This window comes from Pseudochaenichthys georgianus, chromosome 22 (assembly GCF_902827115.2).
Source record: "Pseudochaenichthys georgianus chromosome 22, fPseGeo1.2, whole genome shotgun sequence".
NCBI lineage: Eukaryota > Metazoa > Chordata > Actinopteri > Perciformes > Channichthyidae > Pseudochaenichthys > Pseudochaenichthys georgianus.
Window position 1 is genome coordinate 24871898 of NC_047524.1, and position 19842 is coordinate 24891739.

Consider the following 19842-nt stretch of genomic DNA (forward strand, 5'->3'; position numbering starts at 1 on the left):
CCCCCCTGAGGAATCCAAGACATTGTATTTCCTGGGGAGAGGGGTAAGGAAATGTAACAGAGGTGATCTCTGGGCCCATAGATCACGGCCTCCGTTACGGGTGGTTTTTGTTGTTGTTGAAAAGTGTTCCCTTTCCCCATGTCTGTCGTTGATTGTGTGCACCTGGTGCCCTGTGTTGTCTCCTCCCCCCTCACCTGTGTCCTGTTGGGCATTTAGGCTCTGGGGTTTTGCTGTTAGAGAGGCAGGTAGTATTTGTGAGATCCTTGTGGCTGCAGGCTGTGCTGTGCTCAAGGAAACAACAGCAGGATTAAGGCTGTGTGTGTCATTGTGTTCATGCTGTAATAAATTCCCACACCGGGTTTCTATTTTGGACGTTCTGCCTCTGCCTCCTTGCTTGGTCGGGCCGCTCAATTGTCAGCCTCACAATGCCTTTAATCTTAATGCCGCACTGTCTGCACACAAACACACACACACACACACATTTCCACTGGTGATATCCCAAATGAACTACCTCCGTGCCTTACCACAGCATCTGGCACTATATCAGACAGGGCTACTATGCTAAATTGCTTTAATAAGCATTTTGTGTCTTGTGGCTCTCTGTTTGATTCTGTCACTGACTCTGCTTCTGTGAACGCTCCAATCCTTGACTCTGAACAATGTGGTCTGGAAAACCCTTTCAGTTTTACTCCTTTAACTATTGGTATTGTTCATGAAGCATTCTCCAAGTTAGATCCTAGGAAACCGGCTGGCCCGGACAACGTAGAACCTTTCTTTTTAAAGATAGCTGCATTTTATTGCTCCACCTCTTACTTCTCTTTTTAACCTCTCCCTCAGCACAAATGCAATTCCAAAAGTATGGAAGTCTGCTTATGTCTTGCCTTTACTGAAAGGAGGGGAGGCAACTATTTTAAATAACTATAGGCCAATCTCTAAATTGTCAGTTCTGGCTAAGGTTCTTGAACACCTAGTGAGTGAACAGGTAAAGGTGTTTTTATGTACAAATGACATCCTGTCTAAACATCAGTCAGGCTTCAGAAAGAAACACAGCACCATCACTGCGACAATGAAAGTGGTAAATGACATTACTAGTATTTTAGATAATAAGCAGAGTTGTGCAGCTCTGTTTATTGAGCTTTCCAAAGTGTTTGACACCGTTGATCATCGCATCTTAAAGCAGAGGCTACTCAGTATTGGCATATCCAACCATGCAGTGGGGTGGTTTGTGAACTACCTCTCTGAAAGGTCCCAATGTGTGTAATTTTGATGGACTGTCTTCTGAGTGGTTAAACATTTCTAATGGTGTACCACAAGGTTCTGTTTTAGGACCACTTGTATTCTCCATATATATTAACAGCGTAGGTGATAATGTGGATGAAGCTACTTTACATTTTTATGCATATGATACTGTGATGTATTGTGCAGGTCCCTCCATTAAAGAGGCTGTTGTTAAATTACAGGCTGTTTTTAACATTATTCAGACTCAGCTCTCTGAACTAAAGCTTCTTTTAAATGTGGATAAAACCAAGGTAATGCTCTTTTCAAAAGCAAAAAAGACACCAGAGCCTGTTTTAGATATTGTAACTACGCAAGGAAAAAAACTTGAAGTTGTTGCCTGTTACAAATACCTGGGTATCTGGCTTGATGATTGTCTTACTTTTAAATTTCACGTCAATAACCTGCTAAAAAAACTGAGGGTTAGGCTAGGGTTCTTCTACAGCAGGGTTCTTCAACTAAAATTCAACGAGGTCCAGTTAGAGAAAATGTCCCCATGCAAAGGTCCGGAACATCAAAATGTCTAACTTGCTTCATGAATTAGTGTGATATATATTGAAGTGACCTGTAGCTTTATCAACGTCTGCATGTAATCAACAACTGACTGCCAATCAAATAAAGAAAGTACAAAAACAATAATATTTATTGTAAATTAACATTACTTAAATACTGTGGATATGTGTAATGTTCCTCTCGGGCTGCATTTACAAATAAAATAGAGAAAATAAATAAAATAGCTTTTGAAAATATGAGCATCTTAAAAGTGCTTAATTTTAGATAAATAAAATAAAGTGTAGCAGCAGCTTGAGTTTCCCTTTTTCTTTGTTAACCGTTTCACATCATGACTTAACTGTTTCAGACGATTATAGAACAATATCAGTCTTTACACATCATAACAATTTAACAGTTTTAAAGTTTCTCTTTCTTTCCCTCTTATATTGCAGTCCCTCACTCACTTTTTTAAAATTCAGTGTGAGAATTGAGCTCGAGCTTGTCCTGCCAGGAGTTTGTAAATCTGGGCTGAAATGGTGTCAGGGCCATTCTCACACACATGCAGGTGCTCATTGGTTACAGTGATGCAAACACAGGTATGGTGAAAAAAGAGAGAACTATTCGAAGCAGAAAAAAAACAGCGTAATATACCATCTTCAATTAACTGGCTATTCTACTCAGAACAATAGGAGACAGAGATGTTATAAATCAAGGGTTTTTATTATTATTTACAGCAGGGGTGGTGAGGACCTTTTTCTTTTCAATTTTTACAACATCCTCCGAGGGCCGTACAAATTATTGAACTCAACCTCTGCTTAAAAAAACTAAAATCACAGCCCATTCATTTCGCCTTTCTTGCATGCTGTGCAAAGAAAAAGCAACCTCTTAATCCAGATATCTCACCATGACTCACGCATGCATGCACGTGCACGGTATGACATGACCACCAACACAGAAAGATATGGACACAAGATGTGTGCAAATGTATTTAGTATCCTATCCATGTGAACATGATTTAAGTGGAGGGGGAACCTAATGTCCTCTAGGGGGGTCCGGGGGCATGCTCCCCCAGGAAGATTTTTTTTTTTTAAATATTGAAGTTAAAAGCATCAATCTGGTACACTTTGAGAGCAACATGAAGAGATCTATGGATACATCTCTCAACACCCATATGAAACAGAACTGTAAGCATATTTTTCTTTTTGGATATTTTACAAATCACTCCCCTTTTAAACTCTATTCTTGTTATTTTTAACAACTTTTTTGTTGCTGTCATATAGTATTTTATACCTGTTTTTCATTTGGTCTCATTAATAACTATATTGATCATATCAAGGTGTGCCTTAACCTCACTGAGCTGAGGATATTTGAGCCTCTCAGGAGAGAGCTCTCTTCCACCTGGTTGTAGAAAAGCTCTTTAAATTCGTTAGCATAGCTAGCTAACCAGATGCTAATAACAACAGATCGCCACTGTACTTACAACTAAAGACACAGCCACGCAAACACTGCGGCATGTATACGGCTCCTTATGGGTATTGCAATATTTTAAGGGCTGGAGCGGCGTTCCGGTGCTCTCTGTCAGCACTCCTTTCAGACGAGACATATACCACGTGAAGACACGTTACCTCGTGTTGTGTTCAAGGAACCTGTCCTTGGCCAGGAAAAACAGGTACTCGCTTGTTTAATGATTTTTGATTTCTTCTTCTTTTTTGAAGTGAGAAGTTGTCCGTCCGTCCGTCAGTCGGACGGACTCCCCCACCCACCCACCCCCAAAACGAAAACTCTTCGGTTCTCCACAAATTGCACAATTCACCCAAATCAGCGTTAAAAAAGCGGGAGGCGCCGAAAAATCCGCTATTAATGTATTGATTATAGCTCCGGGTCCGTATAGGTCGGCGTCTGGGTCCGGATCCGGACCGCGGTCCGCCTGTTGCCGACCCCTGTTCTACAGGAACAAGTCCTGTTTCTCGCTTGAGGCCAGGAAAAGGCTCTGTGACCTTTTTACCTGTGCTGGACTATGGGGATCTGGTCTATATGAATGCACCTGCCCATTGCCTGGTCAAGTTAGATGCTGCGTATCACAGTGCACTGAGATTTGTGACAAACTGTAAAGCATTAACCCATCACTGTACCCTGTATGCAAGGGCTGGTTTGCTTTCACTAACTGTACGGAGGCTCAGTCACTGGTACATTTTTATATACAAAGCCATGTTAGGGAAACTTCCATCTTATATCTGCTCCCTGATCTCTCGGAGAATTGTAAGTGGCTCCTGCCTGAGATCGAATGCAGTGGTTTTATTAAATGTGCCAACTGCTAGGACTGTCTTAGGGAAGACAGCTTTTAGATGCGCAGCTCCTCTCTCTTGGAATAGTCTGCAAATTCAATGGAAACTGAACAATCTGGTGCCACTAAATGTTTTTGAAGCTCGGTTGGATGCTACTCAATCAGAAGCTATTGGTACCTGTTTATGTGGATAATTATGTAAATGATGCTGTATGATGTCCTTTTGTTGTTCTGTTGATGTTTTTATGTTTCATGTGGAACTACTTGAGCAGGTCTCCCTTGGAAAAGAGATCAATGATCTCAATGGGATTTATCTGTACAAATAAAGGTTTGAAATGAAATGAGACACATCATGCGCCCTGGTACACTATTCCATTGTATTGGCTTTGATGCAATATGTATTTGTGCACAGACACAGTTAGGAAAACAATGACACAGTGTCATATGGGAGCACCTTAGACAGACCATGGAGGAATGATGTGAACCTGCTGAAGTGGAGCCAGGGCAGGAGGCTTAACATGTTAATATTTGTGTTACTCCTGTTATCACTTTAGAGCCCTTTTAGAACTTATAGGGTTATCATTTCAGCGCCCCACTCTCCATTGCTGTTTATGTTGAAAATAAAACCAAACTTTTCATAACCACAATATTTTAACTGATTTAAATGCGGAAACTGCATGGGGTAATTCATCAGAATGTTGTTGGAATTGACTTGTGACTTGCTTGACCTGAGCATTGACTTGACTTGCTTGACTCTCACCACAGTGACTTGGGACTTGCTTGATACTTGTAGGTTAAGACTTGAGACTTGCTCATGACTTGCACATGTAGGACTTACTCCCACCTCTGCCAAATTGGCATAAGCTCAAGGCTCCAGTGTCCAAAAGTGCCGCCTCAAAAAGATGCCGACATGAATATAAACTGGGCCCTATTCTACAACTGGAAAAGTAGCTTGCAGTGCAGATGTATTGCTTGCTTCATACAAATAGTAGTTGTTATCTTTACATTTAGCATTAACATTGTGTAAGTGGGAAATGTTCTGTCCCAGTGCATTGTTGGGGTATTAATTTATCAAGCAAAATGTTTTGTACAACCATTTTCTAAAGCAAGTTGCACAGTATATTTAATGAGTGAATATTTGAAATGGAAAGGTATGCCTACATATGCACGTTCACAACACACAGCCTGTTACACAAACATGGACGTGCAGCAATACTGCTCTGCCTCCTCCTCCTCCTCCTCCTCCTCCTCCTCCTCCTCCTCCTCCTCATTTAAATAGGTTATCAGTGCATTTGCTGATATCCCGTCAAATTGAGTTGTTAATGGTGGAGAGCATTGCTGCTTTTGTATCGGGTCCGTTTGAGCACTCATACTTCACACACAATCAGATCCGTTTGTTGCAGCAGAAAAACTCAAATTTCTCAGGCACGTCTGGCCTCTAAAGGGAAAAGAGGATGACATTGATTGGTTTAGTTTATGGTTCACCCTTAACACATAAATGATTAACTAAAAGACAAAGTACAACCCCTTTACGCCTTGGGTCTCACTTTGTTAATGATATGCTGCATGTGCAGTTGGACATGCCCTCAATGCACCTGCACCATGCACTATATACTGTAGACCATGTGCTTTATATTACTGTCATACTGTATTCCCTGCTCTCTGCAGGTTGTATGTATGTCTAGAATGAAGTCACTTGCCCCCTGTTGAATTAACTCGATTTGACTTCAAAGTGCTTAGGTGAGTACTTATAAAGAGTACTGGCTTTAGTGTCAGTGAACTCATCATGAGGAAAAGAGCTCATCATTAGCCTCTACAGTATATTTTATTGCGAGAATCCTCTCTCCATGCTCTTAACACAGATAGGAAATGAACTCAACAAACCTTGTGAAGCAAAGGAGATCATTATATTGGATCTGGTACATTGACAAATATACATCGCAGAGGTTACAAAATACATGGAAACCAATTGTTATCCAGATTGATGTTCATGTGTGTGTAATATAACAATGGCAGCATCACATGAACAAAGTACCCTTTTACGTCTCTTGAATGTAGAATAGACATTAGGACATTATTTCCATTTTTTATCTCCACCTTTCTGCTCGTGTGTGTGCCGCTGTCAGATGACAGATAGTTATAGTGATTGGGCAGTGCTCTGACCACTCAAGCTTGTCTGTGAGCAGTTAATTGAATTTCATGAGCGAATACTTCTTGTCCTGCTGACTGTCCGGTTGCATCCATCTTCAGCCTCCCAGCCACTGTAAATCTCCATGAATATCTCCAGAGTGTGCTGTCAGTGCGGTGGTGAGATAGCGATGCGGCCCTTGCTCGGGTCCCTTGAGGTTTTCCTCCCACATGGCGTGGAACCGTCCTCCATGTTGGCTTGTGAGGGTAAAAAATACACACAAATGAATGTGCAGAAATGGGTTTTAACTACTGCTGCTCATTTATATGCTAGACTCAATCAAGTCTTCTTTTCCTTCTGTATTTCCCTTCTTCCATTCCGTACACACAGACGCAGATTCCAAGCCAGACATTTCTTCAGACAGCTTTTTTGTTGTTTCAGAGCACACAGTGATTTGAAGATATGAGTGACTTGCTCGCTCATCCGTAGGAAAGCAAAAAAGGCATATTCATTTCAGAACGGTCTACCCTCTGCACGAATCAAGGCTGCAGCTAACAAGGACACGTATTCAAATCTACAAGCATTGTCCACCATCCATAGCAAAAGCTTTATGCAAATGGACAGAGAAGCCGCTTTGCGTGATCTCATGACTTCCTGAAGGGGCGAGACCTCCATACCGTATCAGTCGAATCCCAAACTTGATATGCATGATGCTGCTATGGGAAAAAGCTAGAATGTTATGTGTTGACTTGCTTTCAGCTGGTGCCGTGTGTGAAAAGGGAGAGCACTTTTTTCAATACAGCCCACCACTTTGTAGTTCCTGTGCTCAGACCAAAAGCATGATACCTTTGTTTGAGCCATGTCTGCTTCATGACCATAAATCACACTTTACACCAATCAAATTGTTCTTGACTTTCAAGCCACCCTCTGCGATCATTTAGTTCATGGATTTGTTTAGATTATTATTTTGTTAACAAACTGAAGACTAAACACTTTACACAGCTGTTGCTCTTGTAAGCAAAATGTTCCCTGATTTGTTTTGTGTCGTCCTGGAAGCAGATCGCCTGAGAGACAATTGAAAAATTAGCCGAAAGGGATTTTCTGAAGAGGAGGATAAACCCAACTTTAGTGAAAACCCATCTTTAAAACAGGCTCAACTGATATTAGAAGATGCGAGAACAATGTGTTTAGGTCAGGGGTTCTCAAAGTGCGGCCCGCGGGCCAATGGCGGCCCTCGGAAATGTTTCTGGCGGCCCGCGATAATTAATGTGACACGCTGCAATGCATGTGTTATATTTTAATCCTCCATGGTTCATATCTAGTAAGAATTAGAATGGAATTTAAGAATGGTAAAACTGCGCCCCCTGGGTTGTCATTCCTAAATTATGAATGACCAACTTGTGGAAAGTTTGCTAGACTACTGGTTGCATGGCAACTAAGCATCTCGTGAGTTGCGGTTAAGCGGAAAATCTGTTGTAAGTTATCAGAATCAGAAACGGGAGTTAGCTAGCGATTTTAGCTAGTCACTGTCTGTAGATAACCCAACTTTGTGTCCTCTGCAAGTTCTTAATGTATACTGTATGTATAATTGGTTAGTACAATAAAGAAAGGATTTGTTTTGGTGTTATTTTGTGTTCCGTTTTTTCTCGGGCGGCCCTCAATCCAAGATTGGGTACCTAAATTGGCCCTCACTCATCAAAACTTTGAGAACCCCTGGTTTAGGTGAAAGGAAAAAGGCAGTATTTGTGCTTGTTCATTGCACATTGAATAGTTGTAGCATAATGACACAATCCACATTGAGATTGGTGTTTTATGAACATGTATACAACTATACAATTACGTCTGCAAACATGTAGCAATCTTCCTTTCACGATAAAAGCCCTAGACATGTACACTGTCTGCATCACTTCCTCGGCAGCCCAACAAATTAGCTCAAAACTGGAGAATGTACCCGGCAAAAGGTCCCATGATTTAGGTGGTAAAGAAATAACCATAGCGTGATACATATTGTATCTGTTCATTCTGTTCATCTGTAACTGGAATGTATTCTTTAGTTGTAGGAATGTCTGTACATTTTGCCTGGTTAAAAAACTAGCATATTTTTCATACGTGACGTACATGGCAGTATCCTTTTGAAATCAGCTGTAGAGCAACCAGGGGGTGGGGAGGATTGGGAGCAGCGAGTGGTGAGATACAGGAACACTGTGGTTAACCATCAGACTTTGGAGCCACTATGCGACACCCTCTTCATTGATCTTATCCATGGATTTCATCGGATTCGTGTTTACCATTTTAACACAAAACACTTGACACCAAACGTTGGGCATCTTGTCTATTGTATTGCCTACATTTAGTCTCATGTCATTCCTGATGCTGTGGATCTTGTAAGTTAAATGAGATTTGATTGTCGTTGTGGAAGCAGATGGAAGGAAGAAACTGGCAGGTAATATGATAAAAGGGATTTTCTAAAGCGAAGAAAGGAAAAACAAGACTCAAGCTAAAACCTATCTTTAAAATAGGCAGTACTTAAACGTGTCATTATGTAGTCAATGTTGATTGCACAATGTAATAATACACCAACCACATTTAGATGAGCATGTCTCTAACTATGCAATAATGTCTGCCAACAGGTAGTAATCTCCCTTTCACAAAAGAACCCTTCAAATATAAACTGCATTACTTCCAAGTGAACTCAAAAAATAGATAGCAGCTTAACAAAACAGCTACACCTGGAGGCTCTACCTGGCAACAGATGATAGTGAACACAGAATCATAGCATAGCGTATTTGACAGTTATAGGAATTCATGTACATGTTCCCTACTCAAACGTATGCAAAAAAAGATGTGTATCCTTGACTCCAACCTGTCATGTAGGTGCTGAGTCTGAGTCTGAGTGACACCGTCAGGCTGCAGAATACAACCACTACCGAAAACAAGCCTTACACATCCTGTAATGGTAGAAACAGAATGTGGCAGTCTCTCATTCTAACACGCTTTTAGCTGAATGTCCCCCGAGATGATATGAGGTTTTATTTTTAAATCAGCTGTAGAGCAGGAGGCGGAGACGAGCGGATATTAACCGAGAGCAGCTCATAACAGTGAGATCCAGTACATGTATGTAGTAGAGTAGGGGATTGACATAATCATGATAATGCAGCAATCTGTTAGGGTTAGGGTTGAGAGTCTGAGCCCTGCCACTCTCTAACAATGATAGACAAGTGAAACTGGGGAAAGCACCATCTTTAACAGCCGCATCGAAAGCATTTGCCTGCTCTAATTAACTCTTATCTGGTTACTTGGTAATTGTTTCGCAATTATCCCCTGAGAGTTCCCATCAATGAATCCTGGTAGGCGAGACACCAGTGACTGATGGCGTCCTGACATTTTGTTAAAAAGCAACAAACTGAGCCGTACAGTAAACAGCAGGATGTGTGTCTTGTTGTCTTAACAGGAGATCAATATCAGTGCTGAGGTGAACATCTGCCTCTGAACCCCAGTGGGCCCGGAGAAAGATAGTGAGGCAGCTGGCAATATTTAGGGATTAAACGTGTCTGTTCTGAAACGCTGAAAGGCAGCGATCTGAATGACATACTGTGCAGGTTTCTATCAGAAATAATAATGTGCGGTTTCAAAAAGCAAACACATGATGTGAGTTGACACAGGTGTATGTCTTCGCTTCTTCGACTTAATGTGTCAATTTATGAGAGCTCCTTGTCTTACAGCGTTTCTTTCCGTGTGACTGGAAAACTGCATCTTCTGTTGATCTCTGAATAGGTTCCGCTTTGTTGCGGGATGAAAGCTTTCTTTCAATGTCTTGTGGATTTGTTTTTTCTTCTCTTACACCTTTGAAACACTCGTCATCTACACCTGAAATAATATTCCTTTTGATGTTGTCAGCGGCATGTCAGTTACAATAGCTTGATACTTCATCTAATTGAGCGGTGCCCCGTCTGCACAGCTGTTTACATGATGTACGTTAGTGGGTATACCTGCGAGAGATTAGACGCTTCTCAATCCAACATGTTGTTGAGGAAATAACCTTCTTCATTCTTTTCTAACGTCAATGCCGTTGACGTTGTGCCATTTAGCGGTTTCCAACAAGTACGTGGATTCCCATGTTTGCCATGTTTCCCATGTATCAGAAGCTGCGGTGCCGTCTCCACTGACACCTCATCCTCCTCACAAAGCCAACCCCCCTGAGCACACGGAGAACAACACTCCCTCACTCCTACAGGCAATTCATCCCCTGCTGACCCGTTTGTTTTCACAATCTGACAAGTGTGATTTAAGAACTGCGGTAGGCCAGGAGTGCAGCGGCCATGTCTGGATCCACTGCTGTGGGACCTTCAAATGCAGCAACACCTCCAATGTGATACACTTTTACTCCACTGACATCAAACTAAGACAGATCGATGCATTTACATGCCTTGCCTGAAGGTTTCACCGAAGCCTAGCTGACTTCTTTTCTGACTTGATCAAGTGTTCTTGCTGGCGGTGTCAGTATTATTCAGAGAGGAAGCCGCTGAGCACAAGGGATGCATAATGTGTGTGCTGCACGTGACACATAGCAAGACCATATCTATACTCAAACATTTGGTAACGAACCACAAGCATCTGTGTGGCCTCTGAATAAAACATGACGTATTAGCCTTTTTCTGTGCTCTTTTGTGACGTGTGCGAGCTTTTAGATGTAAAAAAGACTATTCAAAGTTAGCAGCGCAGCATTGACATAAAAGGATATTCACTATCCAAGTCATTTACTCCGGCTTCTATGTTTTCAAAGAATTTTGATCTTGCTATTCACCGACTGGTTAATGTGTCTCCATTAAGGCTCTGTCACAAGAGTAGAGTGTGGGAGGCCCATAGCTGATGTGTTTGTGTCCAATACAAAATGCCACCCCCTATTTCGACTCTATTCGGTTGACTCTGTTTTCCCCTATGCTTAAGGTTTTCGATCCACAGTGACCGAAAGTATTTCAGTGTGCTGCAAATCAGGCCTTCTGTAGCTGTGTAATGTTTTACCTTGTACTGCATTATGACTCGACAGTAACTTCTGTCTAACTACCTAAGAGTGGCAGTAAGTAACTGGTGTCATTACTGGAACTGAGTACTTTATTTGTGTGCTTAAACTTTTTACATTACATATTTCCTGAGCGGGTCATTAATTCCGCTTTTGCTTTATAGTTTGAGCAGACACACTTTACACTTTACATCTAATAACCCACACATTTAACCCTGGGACATTTATATTTTAGTGGTTGATCTTAAATTGTATGTAGATCAAACCTGTTAAGCTTGCAGCAACACGAAAAAACGGTATCATTAAAGGGGCCCTACACCTCTCATTTTAGGTTCATATTTGTATTTAGTGCCTCTACTTTGACACATGTCCATGCTGCCTGTGCTGCAGCACCTCTTTTCACCCTCTGTCTGAAACCAGAGCCCAGTCTGCTCTGATTGGATAGCTGGCCGGCTCTGTTGTGATTGGTCAACTGCTTAGAGATGTCCCGCCCCTTAGCCTATCATGTACAAGGTGTTGGAGCGCTAGCCAATAGAATCAGGAGTTACGCAGTGATGTCACTATGTAAACAAAGGAGTCAAATGGAGGCATTTCAGGCAGGGGGAGTGTGTGGGAGAGAAACTCCCTCTGGAGGGAACTTTGGGATTTTAGAGATTTGAAAACCATTTACATGCACACAAACCTATAACACACTACAGGAAAGGGGAAACACCAAAAAGCATAATATTGCCTTTTTAAAGGAATACTTTACCCACAACATTGTACATCAAATACTCACTCTCGATATCCTGAAATGTATTTAGAAACTTGATTTTCTAGCATAGCTCCAAGGTGAGTATGAACATCCAAAACAGCATAAAGGAAAATCAGAATAGCTATATTATCAATTAAAAGCTCTCACACAACCAAGGATGTACAATCCAATGTTGTGTGTCAATTTGGATCAATTCAAAGATATATATACTATAATATATATACTATATTTTGCGAACCTTCAGGGACAGAGCCTTCAGTGTGACAGCCCCACCCTCTGGAACGCTCTCCCTGCGGAGATCCGCAACATCCCCACGCTTGACGCCTTCAAAAGGGCCCTCAAGTCCCATCTGTTTGCTAAGGCCTTTGGCCCCTAATCTATTTGTTGTTGTGTCTGTCTGACTGTTTGTCTGACTGCCTTTTGTTTTTGTTATGTTTGTTTCTACTCCTGTTCTTCTTTGTACCATGGGTGTCATGTAAGGCGCTATATAAATCCAAGCTATTATTATTATTTTACTGAGTTAAGTAGGTTTTTAAATGTTCAGTGTGATAATTTATACAGGACAGACAAATCAAATATGGCTGTTGTGCAGTCAGAAGAAACAATCATCATCGCTGATATCGTTTGTCGTACCAAATCCTTACTTTCAGACTGCTCAAATAACCGATTATCCCAGCGACAAGTTAGCGGTATACTTGGTGAAAAAGATGTCTTTTTGTACAGTGGGTTGTTCACCGGAGGAATCCCAACAGCTGCTGTGTCCATTGCTCTACAATCAACTTTTTTTTCCTTTTTTTTATAAGTGCACCATTGGGGAGCAATTTGCAATACTTGTACTCGTTATCGCACTTATGCACTCAAAGTGTATACACAAATGAAAGCCTGATCAAGTGTGACTTATTCCGTGTGATTTAAAGAGAAACTTGATGTTTTGGGGAAATAGTGAGCTTACTGTACCACTGGATACATTTGTTTTTGATTGTATTCTGTTAAAGTTTGGAAATAGATTATTTAAAACACTTTTGCTTTTGTAAAACTCGGCCGCCATTTACTTCAATTCTTTGTTTACCGTTGAGGCATGTGAGACAAAGTTAGATTTTCCAAAACAAGGTCATACAGGGTGAATTCCTAGAACTGCTGAAGTTGCCGTCATTTATTCTATCTTCAAAATCGTAATATTGTTTTGTCCTATCTTGGTTGTTGTCTGGGGAGCTCTGGTGCATTACGAAAAGCAACATCCAGATACAGCAGTGACACCACTGATTAATGGGGTTTAACACTTTTGTTGTTTTGTTTATTCCCCTACAACCCACAACGTCATAAATGTTTTCCTTGTTGATTTATGCTCCACTTAATCTTGTCCTGCCACATCTGTGAGCGCATCGCCCTACGTCTGATCTTGAGAAAAGTGCTTCTGAAGGTGCGTCATCCTGAATATAATGCAAACTGATATTAAAGAGCGCACTCATTACGAACTTTGTGTTAAAATTACTGTAGCATCACCGCCTATCTTGTCAGCCCAGCTAACGGAATGATGCTCCACGCCGCCTGTCCTGTCATGGTCTCCAACGTTATCACACTTCCGTCTGAACAGAGAACAAATCTACATATTGCAGATCAAGGGCAAACTACAGTAAGCGGAGCCAGTCACTCACAATAAGAATCTCTCCTATCTTTGTGTTGCTATGAGAGAGGGAGAGAACACAGATCCCCATCAGAGGACAGTTCTTTCCACACTTTGCTGTTTTTGTTCTCTTTACTTATCAGCATCGGATGATTTAAGTGGAGGTAGGCAGTTAGTTTTCACAACCTAGAGATATCCCTCCTCTGATTTGCATAGATATGCAAATGTCCCGGGTTACAGTTGAGGTGTCGACAGGTGTGTGTGTGTGTGTGTGTGTGTGTGTGTGTGTGTGTGTGTGTGTGTGTGTGTGTGTGTGTGTGTGTGTGTGTGTGTGTGTGTGTGTGTGTGTGTGTGTGTGTGTGTGTGTGTGTGTGTGTGTGTGTGTGTGTGTGTGTGTGTGTGTGTGTGTGTGTGTGTGTGTGTGTGTGTGTGTGTGTGTGTGTGTGTGTGTGTGTGTGTGTGTGTGTGTGTGTGTGTGTGTGTGTGTGTGTGCCTGATACAGTATATGTCATTGTTTTTGGTGTTCCTCCGCTGATGGATACGCACTGTACTCAGAGCCAGATGCTTACGCAGCCCAAAGTTATTTATGCTGCTACAGAGTGTCATACAGGGTTTACTGACTGATGCACTTTTATGTAGCTGTAACTATGTTCTACTGTGTGTAAATAATGTTATCCCTCAGCTACTGATTTGTGTTTTGTGTCCAACATATAAATCTAGCTGTTATGTTCAATACATTAACTCGGAGGCTGTTTTCTGGCTCGAAAGGTAGATTTTTCAGTCGTTTCATTTCCTAACTGCACAGTGTAAGGAAATGGATGTTTAGTCACCTTTTTAAAATAGCATACCATCTGCCATTAACAAGATCCCTATATTTATTCCATTAAAATGACCCATCTCAATCATAATAAGACATGTTGAATTATTTATTTAGTTTTTTTCAACCTTGAAATGTTTTGTGTTTCATATCATTTTCTTACATTTTCCTCTTTTCTTCAGAATCAGAATCTGATTTACAGATTTAATTTACAAATGACATTGATTTAGAGAGGGAAAATGTACACAAAAAAAGAAAACCCTATTAGAAAGGGCATGCACATAATATTTAAAAAAAAAAAAATACATATATATTCGAATTGTACAACTAACATTCGTAACACATTTACATATTGCACACAATTGTTATTGCACAACAGTGGTGTTGTATTCTGTGTTTGTTTTTTATCTAGGAACTATAGTTGTTAATTAGCATTGTTGCTAACTCTTTCATATTGAAGTCCATTAACGTGCTGCGCTCTCATAAATAAACACTTTTTTTATTTTCCTTCCCTTGTTTCCAGCGCCCCCTCCCAGCCCAAACGTCACCCTGGAGGGCCAGTACCACTGCCACCAGGGGCCGGGGATCCCCCTGGACAAGCTGTGTGACTTCAGCACCGACTGTCCGCTCGGCGATGACGAAGGCGACCTCTGTAGTGAGTACACTGTGATACACGAGCACAGCTGAGACAGTGCAAGAGGAGTGTCCGCTATCCTTACTGCATTCATGTCGGGATCAGAACCGTGTAAAACTCCTCATCCGTGTGAGCTGTCTTTAATGAAGCCGTTGCATCCTGCTGCCTATCGGAGCAACAACTGAGCGCCTGCGAAAAACAGAGAGGCAAGGGGGAAGGCAGAAAAAAATGCTGTGTGTGTGTGTGTGTGTGTGTGTGTGTGTGTGTGTGTGTGTGTGTGTGTGTGTGTGTGTGTGTGTGTGTGTGTGTGTGTGTGTGTGTGTGTGTGTGTGTGTGTGTGTGTGTGTGTGTGTGTGTGTGTGTGTGTGTGTGTGTGTGTGTGTGTGTGTGTGTGTGTGTGTGTGTGTGTGTGTGTGTGTGTGTGTGTGTGTGTGTGTGTGTGTTCATGTTTTAGTCCTGTACTGGCATGGGTGCATATTTACATTTTCCTCACGGTTAAATGATACACAGTTCAAAACTCTTACCCCCTACTGTTTATCTTTTAATGATGTAGTTTGATTTCACAGTTTTTCACCCGTACTAAAATGACCAGAATGAATTTGCCTGCTACCCACAGCGCAGGTCAGCCTCCCATGTGGTGCTTATTAAAACGATGGCTGCTCCCTTGCGCTCATAGGTTTGCTAACAGTAGGAGCTGAGAGATAAGAGGCTAACGAGAGGGTGAAACTCCCAGCGAGGCGCTCGTTCACTTCCTGCTGAAGGACTTATCAGGGCTAATTGGCCTGAGGGGATAACCCAAGGGTATAATCTCCATTTTAACGTAATGAGAGTGGGTACGTGTAAATGGTAATTTGAGACAATCAGAAAAATACAAATCCATTGACTACTTTCTGTTACCATCTTTCTGTTACCATCTTTAACTATTTCTATTCAAATGATATTTTGTAAAGAACATAATAAGACTGGTAATAGTGTATTCAGGTCAATAACAAGAGGGGAGACTGGGATGATACTTGACACAAACGTATGGGTCTTAGAAGGGAAATGTTTTCCACTTATTTCCACATAACACCGTGTACAAATGCAAACCATTTATTATCAATCAAACAGTCAGAAAAATGTATTAATCCCATGGGGAAATTACATTTTGTGAAAATTGCAACATATTAGAATAACAAAAATGTTTATTTTTAGAAACATAAATGTAATTAAAAACTTGCAATGTTCAAGTTCTAGCCACACAGAGACTCAGCGTCTTTGGCACAGGAACGAGGCAGGACGTCCTCCACAGCTAAGGGACCCTCGGAAGACCCATGCTCATGGTGAAGACATGGTGAAGCTCTCAATGCAATCCCTGTCGGCCAAAACATTAGACTACACTCCAGATATTCTTACGTTGCCCACTATTACAATAGTAAGTCCATGGGCTTTAAAAACGGAGAAAACGTTCCCTGTAAGAACAGATTTTTTATTGTATGTACTGTATGCCAAAGGAAGTTAGCATGTTACGCATTGAATGCTAACTTCCTGTGAAATTAGCGAATGAGCTAACAGGCTATTTATTCAATTCAGTTGCTTGGCTACGTTGATAGTAAAATTGTGTAATTGAAACGAGTTCTGCTAGTTGAACACATTTAAAACTCGTAATGTAATTGTGCTTGAATATACAGTAAGCCTACACAACGTAAAAAGTAGTTAAATAAAAGTGGGTTCATTATGACATTCATATTATTTCATTTATTTGCCTATATTCATTGAGGAAAACTTTGTGGAAACAAGTTGTCAGGAAATCTTACGCATGTGACAGCTCTTTTCTCCTCATCTCCACACACCTTTCCGCTGAGCGCCCTGATCATGCTGGGAGTGCACAGATGCATGAAGGGCAACTGTCATTTGAATCTCTCTCTGTCTCTCAATCCATTCTTAAATTAGATTTACCCTTTATCGGTTTTGATCGAGGACAAGGACTGACAATCCATAGTTGATTTGTGAGTCCGCTGTGATACTCACACGTGTCTCTTTTCTCTCGCTGTCACCCACAGTCTGCGGTACCTAAGGCTCTGCATTTCTTCCATGTTCATCTCCATCACTTGTCACAATTACCCCCCCGCTATCCGAGTCAGATAGTGTTCTCTGATACCCTATTCTCTATGATCTTCATCTGATTTGATCAATGTAAATCCTTCATAAGATGTGCCAAGGCTCATTCATGGGGAAAAAGCAAAGAGGAGGCAAGGAGGAACACACTTAGCTGGTGTCAATCACAAAGATCCCTGATGTATAAGGGAAATCTAATCCCTGTGTATCTCCCTCACTGCCCTGCCTCAGCATCATTATGCAAGAACACATCCTCCACACTTTGAGTCAGAACTTCCTGTACTTAATCTTGTCAGCCTAAGTTCTTCTGACACCCCACTACTTTGCAACACTACCGTTTCCCTGCAACTACAGAGAAATGCCGCTTAGATCAAAGGTGGATGCCTGCAGAAATGTTAAGTAGTAGGTCCTGCCCAGTAAGACCAGTGATGTGATGTCTTTGATGTCTTTTGTTGTTTATCCATGGTAGCCATTAATGATGCTATCGTAACCACCAAGTCCTTCTTTGGTAGATACCTCAACCAAATAAAATAACTGCAGTTATTGTCCGTGTTACAACAAAAATGGTAAATGGACTGTACTTATTTAGCGCTTTAACCAGTCTTTACGACCCCTCAAAACGCTTTACATTCTACAAGTCATCATTCACCAACAGTGTTGGGCAAGTTACTTCCAAAATGTAATACAGTACATATAACTTAATACTGTTGTAATAAGTTACATTACAATATTACTGTCTCTGAAATGTAATGAGTTACACTACTTTTATATTATATCATTAGACATCCAGTGAAGGGCGATGTGGTTTAGCATAACAACTGTGTTGGCCCTTAAGGCTACTAACAACTTGTATTACACGGCTTAGTTGAAAACTCGATTCTGATTGTAAATTCTTAACATATGACACGTTGTTAATACAGCAGTACAGACCACTGTCAAGGACTATAATGAAGGTTGCTAAGGAGGATCAAGAAAGAGAAAGGAAAAGAGGTTAAAAGACGGAGCGCTGGACGTCAGATAAATCACCAGAAGAAGGTAGAGAGGAAGTGAACACTAACAGGACACGGAATGGGCTCTGTAGTGTGTTCAGTATATGGCCATGTAATAAGCGGGATAATGTGCAGCGAGGCGGTCATTGTGGGGAAAAGAACACGCGACAGGATGATCAGGGAACCCGACGCGAAGCGGAGGGAACTTGATTAAACTGAAGGGTAAACACTAGGCTTACTAATCTACCTGCACATTTTTTGTCTGGTGTTGGAATGTCTCGCGATGTTGGTAAATTCTTAAATCAAATCAAATCAAGTTTTATTTATATAGCACATTTATAAACAATTTTTGGTCGAGCCAATGTGCTGTACATATAATAAAAATAGCCTACAGTAGCGACACTTTACAGCAAATACAACAGCACAGATTGTTCAGAATATCAGTATGAGAAAAACGACACCCTCTATCCTTAGACCCTCACATCGTACAAGGAAACACTTCCAGAGAAAAACCCACAGTTTAAGGCAAGGCAAGGCAAGTTTATTTATATAGCACTTTTCAACACAAGGCAATTCAAAGTGCTTTACAAAAAATGAAAGACATTAAGAAAATGGCATTTCAAAACAGTCATTAAAAAGAAAAGCTAATAAAAGAAACATTAAAAGAAAAAATACATGGATAAAAGTTACAGTGCAGTTAAGATATGAATAGTTCAATTAAAAGCAGCGGCAAAAAGATAAGTATGCAGCCTGGATTTAAAAGTAGTCATAGTTGCAGCGGACCTGCAGGTTTCTGGGAGTTTGTTCCAGATATTTGGAGCATAATAACTGAACGCTGCTTTACCATGTTTAGTTCTGACTCTGGGGACAGAAAGCTGACCAGTCCCTGAAGACCTGAGAGATCTGGATGGTTCATAGTTTAGCAGGAGGTCAGAAATGTATTTTGGGCCTAAACCATTCAGTGCTTTATAAACCAGCAGCAGTATTTTGAAATCTATTCTTTGACACACAGGAAGCCAGTGTAAAGACTTCAGAACTGGAGTGATGTGATCCACTTTCTTAGTGTCAGTGAGGACTCGAGCAGCGGCGTTCTGAATCAGCTGCAGCTTCCTAATAGATGTTTTAGTGAGACCTGTGAAGACACCATTGCAGTAGTCGAGTCTACTGAAGATAAAGGCATGGACAAGTTTTTCCAAATCCTGCTGTGACATTAGTCTTTTAATCCTAGATATATTCTTTAGGTGATAGTAGGCTGATTTAGTAACTGTTTTAATGTGACTGTTGAAACTCAGGTCAGAGTCCATGACTACACCTAGATTTCTGGCTTTATCTGTTGTTTTGCACATTGCAGACTGAAGCTCAGCGCTAACTTTTAAACGTTCTGCCTTGGCTCCAAAAACCATTACCTCAGTTTTATCTTTGTTTAATTGGAGAAAGTTCTGACACATCCAGTCATTGATTTGTTCAATGCACTTACTCATTGTTTGAATTGGAGCATAGTCTCCTGGTGAAATTGTTACGTAAATTTGTGTCATCCGCATAGCTATGGTAACTTATTTTGTTGTTCTTCATTATCTGAGCCAGTGGTAGCATGTAGACGTTAAAGATCCTACGCTGTCATTGGAGGCAGTCGCAATTTCTACAGGCTCGCACTACCTGTTAGCATCTGGAATCTGTTAGCATCTAGCTCTCCTGCTTACAAACTTTTAGCCATCCCTGCTTATACAA

The 19842-nt window shown here is 41.1% G+C and overlaps 1 protein-coding gene across 1 annotated transcript in view; it reads left to right on the forward strand.

Annotated features, from left to right (window-relative positions):
- LOC117468194 (ALK tyrosine kinase receptor-like) overlaps nt 1-19842 on the forward strand; it is a 547997-nt gene that overhangs the window by 429442 nt on the left and 98713 nt on the right. Inside the window, 1 exon segment of the mRNA XM_034112221.2 lies at nt 14918-15049. Within this exon segment, the coding sequence (XP_033968112.1) occupies nt 14918-15049 (132 nt within the window).